Source organism: Zingiber officinale, chromosome 5B (genome assembly GCF_018446385.1).
Source record: "Zingiber officinale cultivar Zhangliang chromosome 5B, Zo_v1.1, whole genome shotgun sequence".
NCBI lineage: Eukaryota > Viridiplantae > Streptophyta > Magnoliopsida > Zingiberales > Zingiberaceae > Zingiber > Zingiber officinale.
Genome location: NC_055995.1, coordinates 139828737 through 139851701, shown reverse-complemented (window position 1 = coordinate 139851701; position 22965 = coordinate 139828737). Strand labels below are relative to the sequence as shown.

The window sequence follows — 22965 nt, the reverse complement described above, 5'->3', positions numbered from 1 at the left end:
TTTATGTATTTGACTGGGAAAATATCCCAAGCATGCCATTGATTATTCTTCCCAATATATACATATATTTATAAAATCATAATTTAGTATTTATAAAAAAACACTTTTTTTAAAAAATATTTTTATTAAAAAATATATTAATAAAATTTGTCAAAAATTCATTATCTAGTGAGGGGAGATAGACTGGTTAATTAAAATAAAAAATAAAAAAATCCTCAGTTCAGTTCAATCCAAAATGGATAGTGAGTTGGTAGGACTAGTCCATCAAATAAAAAAAATATAATTAATTGAATTTGTTCCTTTTATAAATAATTATATATATATATATATATATATATATATATTCCAAAACCTAAGCCTGGTGACTTTACTTTAACAATCCAACGTGTTGACATCTTTAATAAAATATGACTGGTAGGAATAAGAATATTTTTTTAACGAAAGCATAGAGAAATAAATATTATTTATTTAGGCGAGGATAGATTTTCAAAGCAGGAAGCTTTCATGAATGGTTTATATGAATTTAGCGAGTTTGACATTTTTAATAAAATATGAATATTAGAAATAATTATCGAGTAAAGATTAATTTTATATGATTTTATATTTTACATTTTAAAACTGAATATATATATATATATATATATATAGTTTACTTTCTTTAGAAATTTCATGGAATAAATAAATAAATATATATATATATATATATATAGTTTACTTTCTTTAGAAATTTCATGGAATAAATTGACTGTTCTTGGGCCAATTTGTATGTAAAATAGACAAAATATATCTTGTGTAAAAGACTTGGAAGCTACATTATGGAAGTCAACACCCCACTTGAGGTTTGGAGTCAACAGTTTTGACCCTCAATTTAGTTAATTATTTTTAATTAAATAAGGGAACGAAGTTGAATATCACTATTAGGATTGTCCCCATGCCAATGAATTATTACATAAAACTTTTCTGAAGTGAAACCTGCCCGTAAGATGGCATAAGATTGGACCTCAAATTTGTATTAAAATAAAAATATTTTTAATATAAAAATAGAATATTATTTTGATTTTTTTTTTAAAAAAAATGGTTTTCTTTGACCGATTTTAATAAATAAGGATGCTCTTGTAGTCTAGTAAGGATTTTCTGACCTGTAAATTATGGATCAAGGGATGATCCATTGTATGAGGACCCTTGATTTGAATAGGCTCTATCTTTAAATAGGTGGGGTACATCCAAATCAAGAATATAAAAAAGTGGATCATCCTCTACTCCGCAAAGAGAATTCATCCTCCTTTTAGTGTACCCGCATGCAGTTGATCTCGCAGGGAGAAAACCATGGATTCAATGAATTACTGGATCGATTAATTACTTTGTTCGTTGAATCAAGGATTCCGGCACCGGCCGAGGCAAAGTTGACGCCGTCGAGAAAGGCAGTGGCGTCGTTGGAGTTGGGAGGGTAAAGATAGATCAGCTGGGGATCGACGGCTAATCCAAGTTTCTCCGCTGCCACATTGTAAGCTTATTGATCCTGCATTGCTTGATAGAACAGCCAACAGAGGGAGGTGTCACTAATGTTGACCAAGCCACCATTATAAAGAGGGGAAGGGGTTGAATTGTCTTTGATATTAACTATGTCATAGAGTCTCCAAAGAGTGGGTTGTCCTCGTCGTCAGAAGGGCCAAGAGGAAAGTGGGGCGACTCGAGATGCTTGCAAGGACTAGAAGAGAGTCATCGTCTCATCGAGCACTGTCGGGAGGGTTGAATCCCTACAAGGAATAGAAGAGCAAGGGGTGGGGTTAGAATGGAGGCCGAGAGTATCCGACTCATTCACTTTGACGCTCAAGTTAGTCTTTAGTGAGGAACATGAAGAAGATAAACAGTAATAGATGCGTGTATGAATTTTTTTTTTAATGAAAGATAAATATATATCATTTAAGAAATGCACATACATACAAAACCCCAAAATCCCTACACATGTTACGACAAAATGTCAGATCTATGAAGGTATCTAAGGTATGACATACAAGTGATCTTATGTGTACCATCACTCTCATGTATACCAACATCTCTCTCACCCGATCTCATCATCAAGTGTACTCCGGTCGATTACCTACCTTCCGTACAATCCATAGTAGATTGGGCATCGACCGGTATCGATCATCCATGTCAAATAGTCTTAGTGTCACCATCTGTCCATAGGTTGTTCCACTAGTCACGGTTGTCACTAGTCAGGTTTAAACCCGGTCTCGTATTAAACCAAGCCCATTCGAGGTGGGTTTAAACCCGATCAAACGGGCTACGGGACAGGTCTAAACCCGTTGATTGGGTTTAGAAGCAGGTTCAGGGTGGATTATGAGTTTCAATGAACCCACCCGTGTGTGTGTATATATATATATATATATATATATATATATATATATATATATATATAACTTATTGTTGACTTTCATTTTTATTTTTTAAGCCTAGCGGATTGGTGGGTCCAACCCACTATGGACCTATCGGGTTTCAAGATGGGACGAGTTGAAAAATTAGGCAGGATGGGTCCGGGTTCGAGTCTTTTTTTTTGGGCGGGGAGGGTTCTAGGATTGGCCAAACCGGCCCGTTGTCATCCCTAGTCATCACCCGTCCATAGGTGGCTCCATTTATCAATGCCATCAACATTAAACAATCTCACTGTCTCCATGCATCTCGCTAGCTATCCTCACTAGCCATCCTCCTCTAGTGGGCCTGCTCATCTAGGGCCAAAATGATACGGATATGCTTATCTCCTCAAACTGCCCAAAGGTCACCATCATCGTTCCCTGCACACTCTTAACAAGTGATCAACTATCAACATATTTGTAATATCTTTACCATGAGTTGTTTGTTACGGACTAGATATAGATCATTTTGATAGATCTATTCACCCTCATAGGATTTTTAGCAAAGCATTAGCCATAAATGGATTTAGAATGTCTTTACTACAAGCCATTTGTTGCGAACTAGATAGATTATTCAAAATAAATCTATTCATCTAAATCCTCACCATCAGATACATGCTCGCACGCTCAAGATACATACTCTCACATGATGTGTGTGCACATTCCTTAAAGTTATATATAATCTCATCCTCCACTCACCAACTCAAAATGCATCATGTGCTTTCAATCTTTACTTTAAAGCTCCATACGCCTTCATGTCTCTCATGATTCCAAATCAGGTACGGCTTCATATGACTCCATGTCTCTAAGGACTCCAAAGAAGGTACCAAGCACAAAAGATGGTTTGTTTTTTTTACCATGACCATGTGCTAGGCTGGCAGGATGCCAGCCTCGAGTAGGGCCACATTTCTATTCAATGTGTAGCTGTATTTGTATGTCCTCTAAACCCTTATGTGGTGCGTTAAAATTGCACGATACGGGCTCCTATACTACAGTACTCCATGCATATACTGTTAGATTTTGAGGAATGTCCTAAGGTAATCGTCTTATAGTTTTACTATTTATTTGATAAATATAGATTCACTATTTGAGTACATATTATATGTGATCCTATCCGAAAGCGGAGAAGATGGCAAGCTTGGGAAATAGCTAGAAGTTTGACAAGGCGAACACTCTACAGGATCCTGCAACACAAATGCATTAGTGTCAGGCTAGAAAGGGTTTCCTAGCGTTCACCCTCCGACGCTCAAGTCAGTTTTCGATGATGTGGAGAATATTAAAAATGTTGTAGCAAATAATATGTAGAATAATGAAGTTATGCATACCTTCACCTGTAGATGGGAACCCCCTTTTATAGTGTCATTGTAGTGTATGTGTGCGTATCTCAAAACATGAGCACGTTTTTCCAAGTATCCTATGAGAAGATAAGTCAAAAAGTGTCCCTGACACCTTTCCTTAAGTGAGCATGCATATCTCTGATGCGACAGGTTGGAAACTTCCAAAGTACTATTTGTCTGTGGAACCTGCTCCGTTATTAGTGGCACAAACCTCTAAAAGAGTACGAGGAGATATATGGGTGCGTCCTACTATAGGCCGATCGGTGTTCACTCAGTCGGGACACCCCTGCTCGGTCATGTTGAACAGCACAATCTTCCTTCACTCATCTTTTCCGTAATCGGAGGGTTGCATGTCTCTCGAACGGACGTGATGCCCGCTCGGCCTGGACGATGGTCAAGGGATGTAGTGTCCATTTGTCTCTTAACTTTATACTGTCCGCTCGGCCTTGCTTGCTTGTTTGGACATAACTGGCACATTCAGCCTTGCTTGACTCTGATCTACACGTCATTCGGTCCTCCTTGCTTTGACTTATCTTTAGTGGGACTCCTCTTCACCACCATATCAATATGTTTGAATAGTTTTAAACTCATTTACTAAATGTCCGTAATACAATTTATAACATGAGAGAATTTGTTATTGGATTACAACTTATGATTATCTCTACATGTGCAATTATGAAATATTAGAATTTCTCTAGTCGTCGAATTAGTGTATTCGGATATCATTAATTCTGTAAGACTAGCACGGGTTATACTCTTTGGTTCGGCCAAGTAGTTGTTTCTCACAAGCTGAAAAGATTGAGATGTCGAGAGTTAAACGTGGATGCTAATTATCGTAACTAGTTCATTGGAGTGACTTGCTGTAAGATTTCATATGATTTTCTACATATATGGATATGTCTATGAAGTTCTTATTGCAATTCGAGTGCAAGTTTCCTTTGACTTGAGGTATATAAGTCATTTTGCTCATAGAGACTTATACTTTGGCATCGTAAACAAACATCTCTTGGAAGTGTGGACCCGAGATAATTGGGTATAAGTCGAAGTGCCCAAATGTGTTCAGATAACCCATAGAGGACATCGTAAACAAACATCTCCGTTTTCTTCCTCCTCCTCTGTCGTGCAGCTCCTGCTCGACGGAGTGTCGTAGCGTTCGGGTGCCACTCAGTTCGCAGTGACCATCAGTGTTTGGTCGGATTCACGGTCGACCGTTGTATCCTGGAAACAGACGACCTTTGTAAGCCTCGAAGCACAGCCGGAGGTGGGCGAATCTGTTTCAAGGAAACTGCGACTCGCTGGCCTCGGTCAGCTTTTCTGCCCATTCGACCCAATTGCAGACCTGGTCTTCTGCTCTGCAAACCTGGTCTTCCGCTCTGCAGATCTGATCTTCCGCTCTACAGATCAACCTTGTCGTTCCGCTCTGCAGGCCTGGTCTTCCGCTCTGCAGATCTGGTCTGGCGCTCTGCAGACCTGTTCTACCTCTCTGGTCTTCCGCTCTACCTGCAGACCTTGTCTTCCGCTCTGCAAATCTGGTCTTCCACTCTGCAGACCAACCCTGTCGCTCTGCTCTGCAGACCTAGTCTTCCGCTCTGCAGACCTGGTCTTCCGCTCTGCAGACCTGGTCTTCCGCTCTACAGATCTGGTCTGCCGCTCTGCAGACCTGTTCTACCTCTCTGGTCTTCCGCTCTGCCTGCAGATCTTGTCTTCCGCTCTACAAATCTGGTCTTCTGTTCTGCAGACCAGCCCTATCGCTCTGCTCTGCAGACCTGGTCTTCCGCTCTGCAGATCTGGTCTGCCGCTCTGCAGACCTGCCCAACCGCTCTTTGGCACGTAGCATAAACCAGCCCCTGCTGGCAGCTGAGATTATCCACTCAAGTCATTTCGACTGTAAGTTAAATTTAATTCAGTGTAGCTTAAATTCAACTAATACTAGTAAATCTCGGGCATTAGATTGTTTGTGTCCAACACCCAACCATCTTTGTATGAATTAGGACATCTCAACGGCCCTCCAATTATGTTATTGTTAGCTCATTGCTAGAACTCCAATCTTTTCGTTTATACTTGTTGGGCTTGTCATACGTGTAGACAACAACATCACTAGTATTCGGCAGTGTGCTCGCCTGTCATCGCTTCGTTCTTGCACGCACAAAAGACTTACTTGGATGAATCTCTTACCTTTTGATTTTGGTCACGAGTCTCCCATTGCTTTGTCAACGAGTTCTAGGCATCTTTCTTCCTTCCAAAGGATCCATGCCTACAAAAAGTTCCAAGTATGTAAGTAGATTTAGTCAAATCATTTTACTTAGAATGACGAGGTTGAGTTCTTACATGGAGGTTTAAATGAGGTTGCGATTTGTCAAATGTTCTACTCTTCTTTCCGCTTAGAATTTAGAATTTTCAAAAGTATGACACTGAAGCCGAAGACATTGGACTTCTCATAAAATAAACCTTGAGTTGCATACTCGAGCAGCGTATATCCACTGCACAATTTCACAGTTCAATGTTATTTATCTTAACTAACTCGGCAAACAAATATCTATAAATTTGATTGAAAAACACTTACTATGTCCTGGCTATTATTTCGATGCTTTCTTCAATTTGATCTACTTTGAAATGCTTTGCGATTCCAAAATCAGATATCTTCGGGTTCATACCACAGTCGAGAAGGATATTGCTGGTCTTCAAATCTCTATGTATTATCTTCAATCGTGATGAAGGTAAAGACGCCCTCGAGCGACTCCCACAATAATCGCAAACTGCTTTTCCCAATCCTACAGTTCACTCCTGGCATTATCTGAGACGTCGGAATCAGTTTGCCCAACGATTCAAAAGGTCGAGAGACATCGATCGATAGAGAATGTTAAATTGTCTGTGGATATATGTGAATGGAGAAGAGGTGGAAGAAACATAGAGCTCCATTGTGAATGGGACTTTAGTCTCATATTTGAAATTTCAAGGTATATTGGTTGGTTTATATTGATTCACATGCATTGATGATGTGAACAAATGCATGGAGAATGACTCTCTCTCTTACGCGTGAGTGAGCAAGGGGTGTAAATTCAGGGCTCGGATTGCACTCAACCATATTGACTCGTGTGCAAGCGTGACTTACGCGCGCTAAATGCTAGACCGATCAGGGCAAAATTTGGTCTGAGTCCATTTGCTCAACTGGACACTCGTCTGGTCACTCAGTCACTTGGCCTGTGATTCGGCCGGCTGCTTGCTTGTCCCGCTCAATCATTTAGCTTTCTGTCCGGTCAAACATTAGGTCGACCTGTTCGCTTTACTGCTCGACCGCTCAGCTCGCTCGAATACTGTACAATCTGCATCCAACATTGCTATACCAAAAATAAAAGAAGTCATTGCATAAATAGATTAAATTATCTTTTAATTTAATAGGTTCATTCTCATATGTATTATTCTCATGTCTCATAAATAAATTTGAGAATGGTCTATTTATGTACCAATATCAATATAGTTATTAATTATAATTGTGGTTATTTAATAATGATATTTAATTATAATAAAATAAAATATGAGTCATCATATATGTGGGCATTAATAAAAAATACAATATTATTTCTAACACTTTCTTCCTCCCAAAAGCTCCATGCCAATAAATTAACAAAAGTTCCAAGTATATATGTAAGTACACATACACTTAGTTGAATAATTTTACTAAAAAATATAATTAATGACGATCGAGGTTGAGTTCTTATATTGTGGTAAAAAGATGAATACGTTCATCCCCAGCGCCCCCATCAACCCATCCTAAGGTCAACACGGAGGAGGTAAATCACGGATGACTACTAGCCTTTGAAATAGTGACTAGTACATAAGGGAGGTATTTACCTCTGCTTTGTCGAGATTCGAATCCCAGATCTCATTATGATAACACCTCATGCGCTAACCACTAGATCCATCCGAGGGAACCAATTGAGTTCTTACATGAAGTATAAGGAAATTTATATTAGGTTGCAATTTGCCTAATGTTCTAATCTTCATTCTGCTTAGAATTTTCAAAAGTATGACATCGAAGCTAAAGATATTGGCTTCTCCAAAAATAAACCTTCTATTATGTACTTAGACAGCATATATCCACTGCATGATATATCTGTCACTAAGTTTTGAGAGGATTTATATTCCATCACTAAACTTAGCAATAAAAACTTTAATTCCATTACTAAATGGCGTCAATAATCAATTTTATAGAGATAGGAATAATCGGTAGCTATTTGGAAATAGCAACTGATTAGCGATGGATAATTAATTTCGTTCTGGTAGTATTTTAATCGGTATCAATATTTTGATAGAAGTCTATTTTGGATTGAAAAATATGATTATAATTTAATATAAGCAAGATTATAGGTGTTTTGGCCAGTGTCTTAGGGTAGTCAATGCCTTTGGTTGTTGTTGTTTAGGTTACTTGACGAAGAAATCTGATTCAACTAGAAGTCTAGAACTATTGTAGTATTTAATTTCTATCAAATCGGTTTCGGATTAGTCTCCTATTTTGTGTTAAACTTGGCTAGCTAGGCCAATTTTTAAGATATTAGTCACATCTAGGGTCTTAAGGAGTCATATGAAGGTATTTTAGCAAAGATGAAAAAAGAAGGGATGGTGGGTGATTTTGATCCACTCAAGTTTTTTCTCATCCTTTGCATTTGATCGAAATAAACAACAATATGTTATTATATAAAAAAAATATTGAACTAGATAATACCGAATCTGAGAATCTGAGATAACTTATCCGTTCCCATAAAAATTTTCCACCAACCCACAGGGGTAAACAATATATACGTTGTTATAGACCCTATTATAAGTTAAAATGACTCATTTGTATGTGTAATTATTAGCCTAACTATTCCTATGTTTCATGAATAAGAGTTGATAGTCCTCGGGTCTGTGGGTGGTAAGAGACATGGTGTATTTCTTAAGTAAATTGAAGTGAACTTGAAGTGCCACATTAAGAGTCACCGTGCTTTTTAAATTTAATTGATGGATAAAATATAGGATGAGGGTGTTTATTCCAAAAATCTAGATACCTAATATAGAAATATGAATAAGAACGGATAAACTAATACCAATCTTATTCTAGAAAATATTTTAATTGAAGAAGTAAATATTTTTGCATTTCCTTTTTCTTCTAGAATATATATTTAGACAATGAATAAATATCATAATTAAATATCGTGAGATATAAAAAATACACACAATACTTTCGGAAGAGGAAACATTAAATAAGAATTTCTATATAATTATGGAATAAAATAAAATTTATTTAAATATAAATAAAAATATAATAAATTGATAATAATTGTGGTTGTTAATTTACAAATTACAATATAAACATTATTGAGATCTGGTTGTAACATTTAAACTTAATGGAGAAAATCTAACTCTCTCTACTTGTTACCCTAAGAATATTTATCTAAAGGGCATCTCAACGACCCTCTAATTGTGTTATTGTTAGCTCGTTGCTAGAACTCCAATCTTTTTCATTTGCACTCATTGTGCTTGTTGCGTGGACAACAACATCACTAGGATTGGATAGTGTAACGTCTTCACTACTTAACGCTACAACCACATTCTCCATTGTCGGTCTGTCATCACTTCGTTCTTGCACACACAAAAGCCCTACTTGGATGAATCTCTTAACTATCGATCTTGGGTACGAATCTCCCATTGCTTCATCAACTAGTTCTAGGCATCTTTCTTCCTTCCAAAGGCTCCATGCCTACAAACAAAAGTTCCAAGTATATATGTAAGTACAATTACACTTAATCAAATAATTTTACTTAAAAATTAATGAGTTCTTACATTAAGTATAAGGAAGTTTTTATGAGGTTGCAATTTGCCTAATGTTCTACTCTTCTTTCCACTTAGAATTTCCAAAAGTATGACACCAAAGCTGAAGACATCAGACTTCTCTGAAAATAAACCTTCAATTATATACTCGGGCGACATATATCCACTGCATGATATTCACAATTCAACCGTATTCAACTTAACTTGGTAAACAAATATCGATAAATTCGGTTGAATAAAACACATGCACTTACTATGTCCCGGCTAGTCTTTCAGTTCTTTCTTCAGTTTGATCCGCTTTGAAAATTTTTGCCATCCCAAAATCTGATATCTTCGGTGTCATATCGATGTCGAGTAGGATGTTACTTACCTTCAAATCTCTGTGTATTATTTTCACTCTCGAGTCGCGGTGAAGGTAAAGAAGTCCCCGAGCAACTCCCTCTATAATTTTCAAGCGCGTTTGCCAATCCAACAATTCGCTCTTGACTCTATCTGTCAAAGATTGAATTGGTTTACCCAACAAACAATTGATTGATCGATCGATCGATAGATAGATAGAGGGAGTTAAACTGCCATACCGAAAATAAAAGTATCCAAACTCTTGTTAGGCATGTATTCATAGACTAAAATCCTTTCTCCTTCCTCAATGCAGCATCCAAGCAAACGAACTAGATTGTTGTGTTGAAGTTGCACTACCAGATGAGGCTCATTTCTGAACTCCTCTATGCCTTGGGTCGAGCTTTTTGACAATCTCTTGACGGCAACTTCCAGTCCATCTTCCATTAGACCCTGCACAAAATTTTCACAAATCTAATTCAGATTGATTTTTAGAATCCCTAGCTAGCTCCATTTAATTCGATCATCAGACACAATCAATCAATCACCTTGTACACAGGGCCAAATCCACCTTCACCGAGAAGGTTTTCCATGGAGAAATCACTTGTGGCTGCTCGTATTGTGGACATTTCATACAGTTTCAGCTCTAGCATTTGTTCTTCGTTTCCTGTAAAATGAAGCTTCTTCTTCATTATTAATTGTGCATGATAAGCAATTGTGGTAAAAAGGCGAAACGTTCACCCCTAACGCCTCCGCTGTACCCGACCCAAGGTCATCATAAGGGAGGTAAATCGTAGCATCCGAGCGAACATGTGACGGACAGAGTATAATACGGGGATAGGGGAATTTTATTCCCCAGCTGTCCCAAGATTGTGCATGATAAGCAAGGTCGAAGTCGAAGTCGATCTTACCTTGTGTTCTTCTTCTGCATCTCAGCCACAGAGCTAAAAGCAAGCAAGCCGATGAGGGAACGAAGATCGCCACAGAGATGATCACAGCCTTGGGGGCTTTCTTCTTCCTTGCGCCGCCGCCGCCGCCTCTTAGAGATTCTACAAGAAAGGAATTGGTCGGATTAAGATTCTTGAACAAGAGCTGGATTCTGATGAGGAAGAAGACGTTACCCAATTCGGAAGCCGCGAGCCGAATGTAGACTTCATCACCTCCGTCAGCGAAGTCTCTGACGTCGAGGAGATCGCCGGACCAAACTATGCACTCGGTGTCTCTGATCAAAGCGTAAGCCGTGCAGGAGCAGTTGCTCAGGCACCAGCTCATGCACTCGCCGGGGGTCTTGTTGGCGGCGGTGGCGTTGACGGTGTCGGGGAGCTTGACGTTCTGCACGGGAAGGAAGCCGTCGGTGGAGCAATTCAGGCCGGTCCTCCTCGCGCAGCCGTCGGTGTTGTTCCTAAGGCTCCAGGCCTCGGGGTACGCGGGTATGAAGCCCGGCAGGCACTGGCACGGGGGCGAGTAGGCGGTGGTGCAGACGCCGTTGCGGCCGCAGATCCCGTAGTTGTCGCACTGGTCCTCCGGCACCTTCCAGAACAGGTTCCACCGGTCGCTCCCTTTCGTCCACGTCCACCGCTGGAAATCTCCGGCCTCGTTCAGATACACCCTCATGAGAATCGCAGGGTCCGAATTCTGAAACGTGTAGTACAACCCCTCCCGATCGTCGGCGTAAGCGAACTGGAACAGAGGTTCAGTCGCCGTCCTTGGCCGACCGCTGAAGCCTTTTCCGTTCCACGGCCCGCTGCGGTAGACGACGTCTCCGGCTCCTCTCCGCAAGAACAGCTGCGGAACTCCCTTGCTCTCCATCCTGTAAGAGAACTCCCCCGGCGACGGATCGGAAGCCGTCTTCCACGAGGTCAGATACCTGTCGACGTTCCTCCGGCGGTCCAATCCGATCTTCATTCCGGCGAGGGAAGTATCGGTCGGGTGGTCGATGCTTTGCCAGACGGCGGCAGCGCCTCCTCTGAGCACAAGGTTGCCGGTGTCCAGGAGCTGCAGAGCAGCGTTTACGGTGCCCGACGTGCCGGCCGACCAGACGACGAAGCCGGTGCCGTTGAAGAGGACAAGATTCCCGTCAGCGGTGAGGTTGAGCGAGCCCCGGGCGCTCTGCAAGGGGCTGTCCCTGTTGGCCACCCACACCGCAGTCATCGCCGAGATGTTCTTGAACCAGATGCCCAAGTAGTGCTTGCTGCCGTCGTCGCCGGGACTGAAGAACCCCAATTCAAAGATTCCTCCGGCAGAGGATAAAGTTTCGCCGTACACGATCGAACTGCTCGGAGCCATTGTATCAATATCACCTACGAAAAAAAACAAAGCGATTTTAATGGAGAAGAAAAAGGAAGATCAAATAGAAGAAATTAAAAACTGAAATGCAATTACCTGACTGGCCAGGAACCAGAATTGCTCCATCGAACAGACTGAGCAGAAGAAGATGAAGAAGAATTATTGTTTTCATTCTTTAGCTGGGGTTTGAATGATCGATCTCTGATACAAGTTCAAGATCGTGATGGATTTATATGTATGTTTTACATTGCCAGTCCGTGGGGACTATATATAGACGTGATCCCAGCCGAACCGGGCCAGGGAAGAGGTCTAAGTTAGTTATAGTCATCGAGTCAGAGTAGCGTTTGTAAATATGCGAATGGAGAAGAGATAAAAGAGGCTTCAAGCTACATTATGCATGGGACTTTAGTCTCATCTTGAAAATTTCAAGGTATATTAATTGACTTATATTGATTCACATGTATTGATGATATGAATAAATGTACGAAGAAAGATTTTCTCTTATGCAGATAATGCAGAATATAAACGGCCTCATTAATCAATCATTAAAATTGCTCATAGTTCTGTCCGATCATAAACTTTAGTTGATTGGCGACCTTGCCTAATCAACCAGTTGGCTTGATCTGCTACTCTACCGGCTCGACCGCACCCGGTCAGCCCTCTGCGACTCGGTCAATCTGCCAGCTCAACCTCACTGCTCGATCAGCTACGCTGCTGTACTCGGTCGAGTACTCACCCGCTCGACCTGATCTGTCTCTCTACCCGCTCGAGCATTGTATACTTGTGCCTGTTGATGGAGAGCCTCTTTTATAGTATTATTGTTTATTTATGCACGAATCTCAAAACACTTTTCAAAAAAGTACAAATCATAAAGATATTTTGACACCTTTCCCAAAATGGGCGGACAATCCCTGCGTTTGAAAGGTTGGAAGCTTCTAGTATACAGTTTGCATACAGAATATATTTTATTCTTCGTGATACAAAATGTTAAAAAGGAATATAAGTCATTGGATTAAGGGGCCCACAATATGCTTACCTAGCAAGTCGACTGAGTTATTCGTAAAGGTCGACCGGCTATTGCTTGCCAAAGCGATGGGTCAAATTTGAGGGATGTTGTCAGGGTTTCCTCCTCCGCTCGACCCTTCAGTTTGGTCACTGAATTCGATCAGACCAAGTGTTCAGTTTGTCCGCCGGGATAGTTAATCATAATAACCCGAGTGACGAAGAGAACTTCACTCTAAAGGATACTGAATCAGCTCAAAACCCCCACTATACTAAGGGGCTCAGGGTCTGACCGACTAAAGGGTCCGGTCGGATGAAGGGTCTGATCGGATGACCACTCGGTTGAGACAATCGTATGCACTAGCTCCGAATACTGACACTTTTTTATTTTGACTTTGACTTTGATTTTGACTTTGACTGTCATACAAGTCGACTTCCTTACCAAAAAAATAAAATATTATAATTAAATCCTTCGTGAAATTAACTTCATTACTAAAATAATTCACAAATAAAATAATTCATTTTAAAATTATTTTAAAAGGGTCAAGCATATAATATTATTTTATTAATGACTTCCTGTAAGTTTGATTTTTTATAACTACTCTGACCTAAAAATCCCAAATTTCACCGTTACAATTATTAAAACTTTTTTTATTGAGCTTTGTTTTTATTTTACAAATCTATTAAAAATCTGGCATTGGAGATTACCCTGTCGAGCGCTATAATTTTTCAAACTTGTGCCTAAGGGCATCTCCAAGTTCATGATAAAGAAAGGTTTTTTTGTGGCCCTTAGAAAGTAGGGATGATAATTTTATCCGAATTCGATAGAGAATTTGACATCCGATTCGAATGGAGAAGGGTATAGAAGAACTATCAATACCCGATGCCTGACCTGAATACTCGATTATATAATATATATGCATATATTAAAGAAAATTTTCTTTTCTCAAAATCAATTTACTATTTTTGTTGATATTAGAAGGAGACTATATAAATATTTAATCTATTTTTTTTAATTATATATATATATATATATTTTAATAGGTTGTTAATTTTAATATATTTTTGTTGAATGATAATAGTTGGAAAGAAAGAAGAAAAATTATAACTATAAAAGATATCTGATCATTTAATGGGTATGGATATATCCATCGGAGATCCTATACCCGATGAGTATAGGGACGAAGGATATAGAATCTGACCCGAACCCGACTCATTGTCATCCTTACCGGAAAGAAAAGATGAAAGAGATTAGAAAACTAGGTTCGATCTCTTAATTTTTACTTGTCACATCCGCAGAGAGAAAATAAGAAGCTTAAGCTGCGTTGGAGATGCTCTAACTTTCATGACTTGACTTTATCAAAATACGACTACTAGGAATAACTGTCCCACTGTTCTTCGGACCCAAAACACCAATTGTATGTAAAATATACAAAATATATCTTCTGTGAAAGACTCGGAAGCTACATTCATGGAGATCAACTCTCCACTTGACTTTGGATTCAGCCACTAGTTTGACCCTCAATTTAGTTAATTTCTTATCATTTTTATTTTATGTCTCGTATCCTTTGATTTACATTAAACTTAATATCATATAAGTTTATGCTCACCATATTTGCTATTGTTTTTTAAACTTTTCATTAATTTTTATATATATAGTTACCGTATTTTCAAATAACTGCGATTTTCTGACTCATTCAAAAAAATTCTATTCTTCCCTTGAATTTTCAACTCGGTTTATATTAACTTATAAAAAAAAATTATTTTCTTCCTTTAAAATTTAAACTGAATTTTTATTACGTATTTCAAAATAAGACTACTGTAATTTTTTTTCTCGAGACAGGACTTTTGTCTTTTTTTTTTAATTAATAATTTGATAGAAGTCTACTTTGGATTGAAAATATGATTATATTTTAATACAGCCAATATTGTAGGTGTTTTGCCCAATGTCTTAGGGTGGTCAATACCAGTAGTGGATTCAGATAAAAGAGGAAGAGTGTCTTCAAAGAAGGAAGATAGAACTTGTCTTCCTTCTTGTTGTCCCTCGGATTACAATATATTGGTGAAATTTTCTGGAAGTAAGGAGGTGCTCAAGCACACCCCCGCTCCACCTAGATCCGCCACTGGTAAATACCTTTGATTGTCCTTGGTTAGGCTACTTTAAGAAGAAATCTAATTAGACTAGAACGATCGTCATATACAATCTATCAAATCGATTTCAGATGCGTTTAATGTCCATTTTGAAGACACTAGTCTAGATGTGTTTGGGGTTCTAAGGAGCACTTACGATGGTCCTAACTAGGGGTGTAAACGAATCGAATCGAGTCGAATATGTTGAAAAATTTAAGGCTCGAATTCGGCTCAAAATAGGTATATATGAGTTCGAGCTCGATTCGAAGCTCAAAAAATTTAAAATGTTTAGTTCGAGTTCGGTTCGAATTAGGGTTCGGGTTCGAATTCGGCTCGAAATATTCGAACATGTTTGCGAACTATTCAAATTATTACTCGAAAATAAGTTCGAAAGGCTCGAAATTTATTTAGTTAATATATATTTAATTTATATTAATAAATATTAAGGCTCGTGAGCGGCTCGCGAGCGGCTCAAACAATACAATTTAAGCTCGAGTTCAGCTCGAAAAAAAGTTCGAACATGTTCGAGTTCAGCTCGAATTCGATAAATTCAAATACGAATCGAATATTTTTCGAGCCGGCTCGAAAAGCTCGCGAGCCGGCTCGATTCGTTTGCAGCCCTAGTCCTAACTGGCACAAGGAGCCATTTAAGGGTATTTTAGCAAAGATGATAAAAATAAAATTCTACTCCGACCATCAAAAACAAGGGATTAAACTATAATCTGTTAATACAGAGCATAGTGCAAGTTAAAATGACTCATGTTATGTACAATTATTAGCCATGAATCCTAATTATTCCCATGTTTCATAAATAAGAGTTTGATAACCTCAAAAACTTTATTCGACTTTCAATAAATTCAAAGCTACCATAAACTGTTTTTAGTGACCAACCTAGTTTTTATCCTCGGCCAAACTTTTCCAGGAGGCTTTTCTCAATCTGCATTCTCTTGTTCACCAGCAAAGTGTACTTGGAAAGAAGATTTCCATCACCGGCCGGGGACGCAAGCTTCGCGCTCAAAGAGGTTTTATCGAGCTTGTCACCATACAAGCTTGAGATCGGCACAAACTGGCCTTCTTTGTTGCACAACCATCCATGAGCAGCCCTCAGAGCTGCCCCCAAGGAAGCAGAATCTGTAGCACAGAGCATACGAATTACTTGTGAAAATGAAGTAGACATTCGAGGGGCTTGTACAATCAGCATTTCAGCACTACAACTAGAACAAGTAATTTGGTTATCAAGAAGAAATTAGACTAAAGTGTAGACTTACCGGGTCGTTGTACTGTATAGACTGGACAACCAAAAATGTTGGCAATGGATTTAAGAATATACTCATTTGATGATGCGCCACCAGTTGCAATTATCCGGTTTGGAGGAGTTGGCATACCGAACCTCTCAGCATGACCTCGCATTGAGAGGAACTGGCCTTCGATTATTGCACGCACCTACAGCAGGAATTAACTCCGATGAAAATTTGAGAGTTGCGCTGATGGGTTATGAAAACTGTGTTATTATATTAACCAACCTCTGCAGGAGGATCAAACTCCCCAACTTCTGAAACCTCTGCTTCATCTAATGAGTCAATGCTTCCAAGAACATAATGGTGGAATCCAACTGACATAAATTGAAGTGTGTCACAGAAGAATGAATAATCATCCCTGAAGAAATAAAGAACTTGGAGCTAACTAATTGGAGAAAACAGATAGGCTTTATCGACTACCGGGGAGTGGAGGCAAGATCTCATGCTCTTTGTAGTAGAATCCTAATCTTCCACCTACGAGGATACAAGATAATGACTACAATGATGAAAAGAATACACAGGAACACGTTCCAAATATAAGGATGCTTTGTTTCTATCCAAACATATTAGATGAACCATATGAAATATAATAATACATCAAAGTATATTACACACGTATTAAACACAGTTACATTATGTTTCCATTAGCTTTATTGCTTCCCACAATAGCAACAAGTTCATTGAAAATGTGAAATATTGAAAACCAGAAGAAATCCAACCAAATCTTATGTGATGTTCTGCTATGTAGAAATTGGGAAGTGTGTAATTATTTGCTAATTATATGTTTCTAAACCTTGCAGATAAAAAAATTACATGATCTGATTCAATTTCGATCAAAGATAATAGCACTAAGCACGACATCAGCGTGATTACTAAATAATAAGAAAATACCATTTAGAGGAGGTGTTTTCTCCAAATAGCTGTTGAAAACATCCCAAGAGCATTCTGCATAACGGTTTCGTACATCTGTAATCATTTATTGAAGGTCAACTATGATTGAAGTTGGAAGGGGTTATCCGAATATATAATAATATGCATTTATAATTATAAAAGGAATACCTTCGCGAGTAAGTGAACCATTTTTATAAACCAACATAACCATGTAACAGTTCGGGTCAACAGGGTTTGGAAAAACATGTCCTTCTAAACTTGGTTTGGGTTCACTAGTAATTCCAAATACCTGATCAACAATGAGCGGGAAGAGATTGAATATAATAATAAGTGACATTTACATTGATGATTGGTTTCCAGTGGAGATATTTATTCACAAATGAAAAAAATTAGGGAACAAAACTAACTGTATCACTTGTTCCAAGACTAATAGCTAGATCACCAGGAGTATTGAGGGTCAAACCTGCATAGCACCCCAAAAAAGTTAAACTGTTTACAAAAGATTACCGAGCTCATACACGACATGATGTGCCACTGCCAATCTTCATCAATTTGGAGGTGAGTATAATTTCCAAGACAAACCCTTTAGCAGTGGATATTAGACACAAGTGTAACATCAATAAGAAAGAGGACAAACAAAAAGATGTGCAGGCAAAATAGAGGTGACACACCTGCAAGACTATTAGGATTGTCCCCAGACCATTGAATTATTACACAATCTTTTCTGAAGTCAAACCTGCCAAATAAGATGACACAAGGTTGGGTCTCAAATTTCTTTTGTTTGTTTCTGCAATGGTTGAGTGAACACGTTCTTCCACCATATAATTGAGTAGAAATTTGAAAGCTAATTAACCATGCAAATTGTTGTAAATAGATTCTCTATAAATATTTATTCTGAATATAAATACAGAAACTCCTTGACTGGAGTTAGTGGACCATGTAAATGACTAAATTATCAATAGAAATTAAAAGAGGAACCTAGACTAAAAATTTAAGATACTACCTCCAACAAAGCGAAAAGGCAATGTATTAAGTTTCTGACCACGTAGTTGAATTTTTCTTCCATTCAAATAGATGTAGGAAGGAGGTTGTTGGTCAGTCCAAGATGTGTGTTTTATTTAGTAGGAATTAGCTCTGCTTATTTGCATGTATAAACTATATAGTGAAGTGCTACTGCAATATAATATTCAGTGATAAATCTGAAACATAATAAAAATATGAATAACACTAGCATTTTGTTATTAAGTCGTCCATGTGCTTGAAGAGAAAGAATCATTCCAAATCATATATTTTTTTTTATAAAATTAATCTATGGAATATCAAATACTTTTAGTTAAATAAAACATACTACCTAATTGTTAATAAAGCTTGAATGGAAAATTCTATGTAGTAGATCTCATGACCTAAGGTCAATTCACACAAAGGAAAGAGTTATGAGAAACTGAATATAATATGTCAGTCCTAGTGTGAAGTGAATCACCAAAAGCTTCAATGTGGAACAGCGTATGCAGTAGGAAACAAATTGCCTATCAACATAAAAGGTAAATTACAGAGAGAATAACATTGCACAGTTGGAATATTTTACCTTCCATATTCAATAAAGAGAGTAAAAGTAAACATTAATGAACAAATGAAAAAGGGTAGTGTAAGCTAGATGTAACTCAATAGCCTCAACATATTTATGAAAAGCTCATTAGGGAAATAAGGTCACCTATCAACAAAATAGGAAGATATCAGACCCGCAACTGCATGAGCAGGAACAAGCTGTCCAAGTTTTTCTTCCAAGCCTGGTGCTGTAGCCTAACACAATAGCAGACTTATTTGTTATAGCTGCGGTTACCCATTTTGACCATACTGCTTAATGTTAACAAAAGAGACCTCCAAAACTATCTTTGACCAGCTACGCTGTTTAATGTCCATTAAGTTCATCCCTGCTCCATCAGTTTCATCAATTCTAGCATAATCACCGATTAGAAGAGAAGCCATGAAAGAACTAACAAGGGAGATTCTCTCAGTGTTGTTATAAACATCTGGCTTTGTTTGATAAATCTTTCGTATTTGAGGCCCAGTATATCTCTCATAGGCACGCGATCCTGTAAGTTTTGAGAGCTCTAAAGCACCCCCAACAGCCACCTCTATTTCTTTACACTGCAATGTAGTGCTACTATCCATCCATATAGGTGAATCCTTTACTGAAAAAGCATCCTCCAATTGAATCCGTAATGATTTTAATGGATCCAAAGAGGCTAATATAGCCTTTCCATTCTTACTCCAGTACACACTACCATGCTGTTGTCCACTACCCGAAATAGCTATTATCTTTTTATAGTCCACTTTTGATTTCAATTTCTCAAGCAATAAGTCCAAAGCCTCCACCCAAATCAGGGTTGGCGATACGATCCTTCCATTTTCAGAAGGATCTCTGTAGACCCCATCTTTGGTTTTATAGTGTGGCAATTCAGAATCAAAATGAATGCTTTCTGAAGCAACAATCACAAGGTTACCATCTAGGACAGTAGCCTTCAGTGACCTGCATGTTTCAAGAATATGATAAACTATAAAAAAAAAAACATGTATGGTAGTGAACAGACTATGAGTAACAATAAGTGGAGAATGATAACACAGCAATTACTTATCACTCGAACTAAATGGCATCTGCCTCCAGCATCCATAACTCTCCAAAATCACAAGTTTTATGTTAAAAAAGCATTGAACAATAAACCGTGGCATATAGCATTATGAACCTGAGAAATTAAATTTAATGAACTTGACCGATTCCATGACTAGCACAACTTGACTACAAATTTAATCAGCAAATGAACGAAAAAAACACAATCCCATTATCAGCACCTAATGGCTAGGCAAGCAAACAACACAAGGATCACAGCATTTTTTCCCTCAAATCTGTGTGTTTGGTTACAACATCCCATCGTAGATAAAAAAAAAAAAAAAACTAAGACACGAACAAAGTTACATCCCACCCTTAGAACATCTAAAGCGGAAGCCATAATTGCCAAGGAAACAAAACCACGATCCCCGATCGCTACCGAAGAGTAAACATTATGATTAAATCTGTACAACACTTCACTCAACGTCCGGAAATCAGCATAGAAAAACTAGGAAAGCTTCAGCTTTCCCAGAATTCGAGCACAGAGGCAAAGTTTTTATCTTCGAAATGAATGAGGAAGAAATAGATAGGTGGGAAGGCTTACTGTGTAGAGCTGTCGAATCCGAGGAAGAGAGCATCTTCCGGCAAGGAGGTGGCCATGGCGCCGATCTCTTCTTGACGTATGTAGAGGGGTAGCAGATCAGACGGGTTTTGGTGGAGATCACTAACCCTATTATTTATAGTTGGAATTAGATAAGATTTATAATTGTTTGGGCTGTCGAGTTTATCTTGACTCAGAATGGAAATAAAGTTGACGCAGAGGTATTCACCCCGCGTTTACCTCGATTGAGGATCTAAGTGGGTCCCATACTTTTACCCAGTTAAACTTCTCGGTAGTGCCGAGGTAGGATTAAAAACCAAAAAACAAAAAGTTCGAAGCCACAGGCAAAATTTTCGTTTGAATCCGAAACAATTAACCCGCTCGAGACCATAATTAACTCACGATGACCTGACACTATGTAAAAATTAAATCGTCTTTATTAAAAAATGTGTTCGTCCATTTACCGTCCACCCAGCTTTAAGAGACAATAATTAACTCGCTCCCGCCTAAGTTGAGTCAATTAATAATAAGTTGCTTAATTTTTTTATTAAATAAATAAAAACAATAATTTATAAAATACAGATAAATACAGGTACACAGCTGAAACGTATGACCGGGACGCTAACCCCAGATAATGATACCATGATGATCGAACCCTGGACCTCTCGGTCATGAAATCATCCGCCCCTAGCTGTGCTACACTCTGGGACCTCTATGATTCCTAGAGATAAGGTGGTTGGAGGTTGGTTAGGAGAAACTGAATTGCTCTACCCTTGGCTATGTAGGCGCTCATGCTCCTCACTAGCAGTCAGGGGTCTGCTCAGGGTAGTGGTGGCGCCTCCCCTTGAGGTGGTGGTGGTTTTCTGTGGTGGCGGTCGAAGATTTAGGGGAAAGTGTAGCGAAGGTGCAGGTTAGTCCCTTCCCTAATCCTTCATTGCTCCCTTGTATCTCGACCGACTTCTCTTTTTCACACCATAATTCGTTGTCCTAGTTTTTTGAATTTGGGATCATTAATGTTGTTCGTGTGCATCCAACAACACCTTTGTGAGGTCGAACATGTGATGTGGAGTTTCTAGTGCAAGCTCTCCTCTAGCTTGCGATTTTTTGCTAAGAGTTTAATTCGGCGATCATTAGAGACTTTCCCTCACTAAGGAGGAGGTTGATCCACAAAAGGCAAAGGAGTAGGTAAGAGAGTGCAACTTGTGCAGAAAGTTGTAGGGGAGCAAACATACTGTATTTCTATTTTTGGTGGCTACAATTGGGGAGCAGGGTTGTGTAGGTTGTGATCATCTGTCCCTTACACTGAAATGGAATGAAGGAGACAGACCCCTGCTATAGGCAGAGCCCAGAGCCATTCAACACTTTTTATTGGTCTCCAAGAAGTTGTCCCTGGCCAAATAGAAGTTGTTGATATGCTGAGAAAAGGGATTGTTGAGGTGTCACATAGGGCTGAGATGGCAAGGAATTCTATTGTGGTGGCTGCTGAGCTGGATAAAGGAGCTGATGCGGTAGGTCTCACTGTCATGGGTGTGTGGAATGTTGATAGGGCGCAATCAGTTGGTCCAACTAGACCAAGGGGCCTCAAACATTTTGGTCAAGATAATATTGTATCTATGCATAATGGCAAGGACCCAATGACAACACCGATAGTGGCAAGGAACACTGCCAACTGTGATAAGGGACCAACAAAACCTTCAGATCATGGTAAATCCTGGGTAAATATGTTCAAAGATAATCGGAAGACGAGCATGACAACCCCTCTACATCAATTTGAGCATATGTGCAAGCGAATGCATATCGAGGCGGATGATATTGACTCCATGGAGCATTCAATGGAGCATTGCTTGCTAGGTTGTTTCATAGGGAAGCACCCGGAATGAGGTAGGATAGAGTTCATTGACAACCGTTGGAGTGTTTCTAGTAACTTCTTCCTACATAAGAGTAGGTGAGTTGTTTATAAATTTGACAAGACAGATAATAGGGATCGTCTCCTACTCGGAGATTCATACTTTGCTTTTGAATTCTATTATTTTTGAAACATATGTCGAGTCATTTTCTCTTTGATCAAAATGATTGGTATATCCCAGCTTAGGTTCAAATTCATGGTCTTCCTTCAAATTGTTGGACTCTAAGGGTGCTTAGTTTGATTGGTTCAAAAATTGGTAGACCCTTGTACACGAACAAGCTTACATGAACTAAGGAGTGTCTTACGTACGTCCGACATTTTGTTGAAATAGATGTGCAAGTGAAAAGG

At 38.8% G+C, this 22965-nt stretch overlaps 2 protein-coding genes across 2 annotated transcripts; both read right to left on the bottom strand.

Moving 5' to 3' along the window:
• Positions 1-9121: 9121 nt before the first annotated feature.
• LOC121987168 (G-type lectin S-receptor-like serine/threonine-protein kinase At4g27290) lies at positions 9122-12414 on the bottom strand. The gene is made up of 7 exons (XM_042541061.1): positions 12278-12414; positions 10729-12195; positions 10444-10562; positions 10138-10348; positions 9814-10051; positions 9572-9725; positions 9122-9488 (listed from the first exon to the last, which is right to left on the bottom strand). The coding sequence occupies exons 1-7, from the start codon at positions 12351-12353 to the stop codon at positions 9195-9197; spliced, it is 2559 nt and encodes an 852-aa protein (XP_042396995.1). The 5' UTR covers positions 12354-12414; the 3' UTR covers positions 9122-9194.
• Positions 12415-16009: 3595 nt separating this feature from the next.
• Positions 16010-20843, bottom strand: LOC121986407 (xylulose kinase 2-like). Its single transcript, XM_042540346.1, has 11 exons — positions 20715-20843; positions 19381-20032; positions 19214-19302; positions 18174-18238; positions 17910-17965; positions 17671-17791; positions 17503-17577; positions 17032-17085; positions 16837-16925; positions 16582-16756; positions 16010-16444 (listed from the first exon to the last, which is right to left on the bottom strand). The coding sequence occupies exons 1-11, from the start codon at positions 20768-20770 to the stop codon at positions 16212-16214; spliced, it is 1665 nt and encodes a 554-aa protein (XP_042396280.1). The 5' UTR covers positions 20771-20843; the 3' UTR covers positions 16010-16211.
• Positions 20844-22965: the final 2122 nt, after the last annotated feature.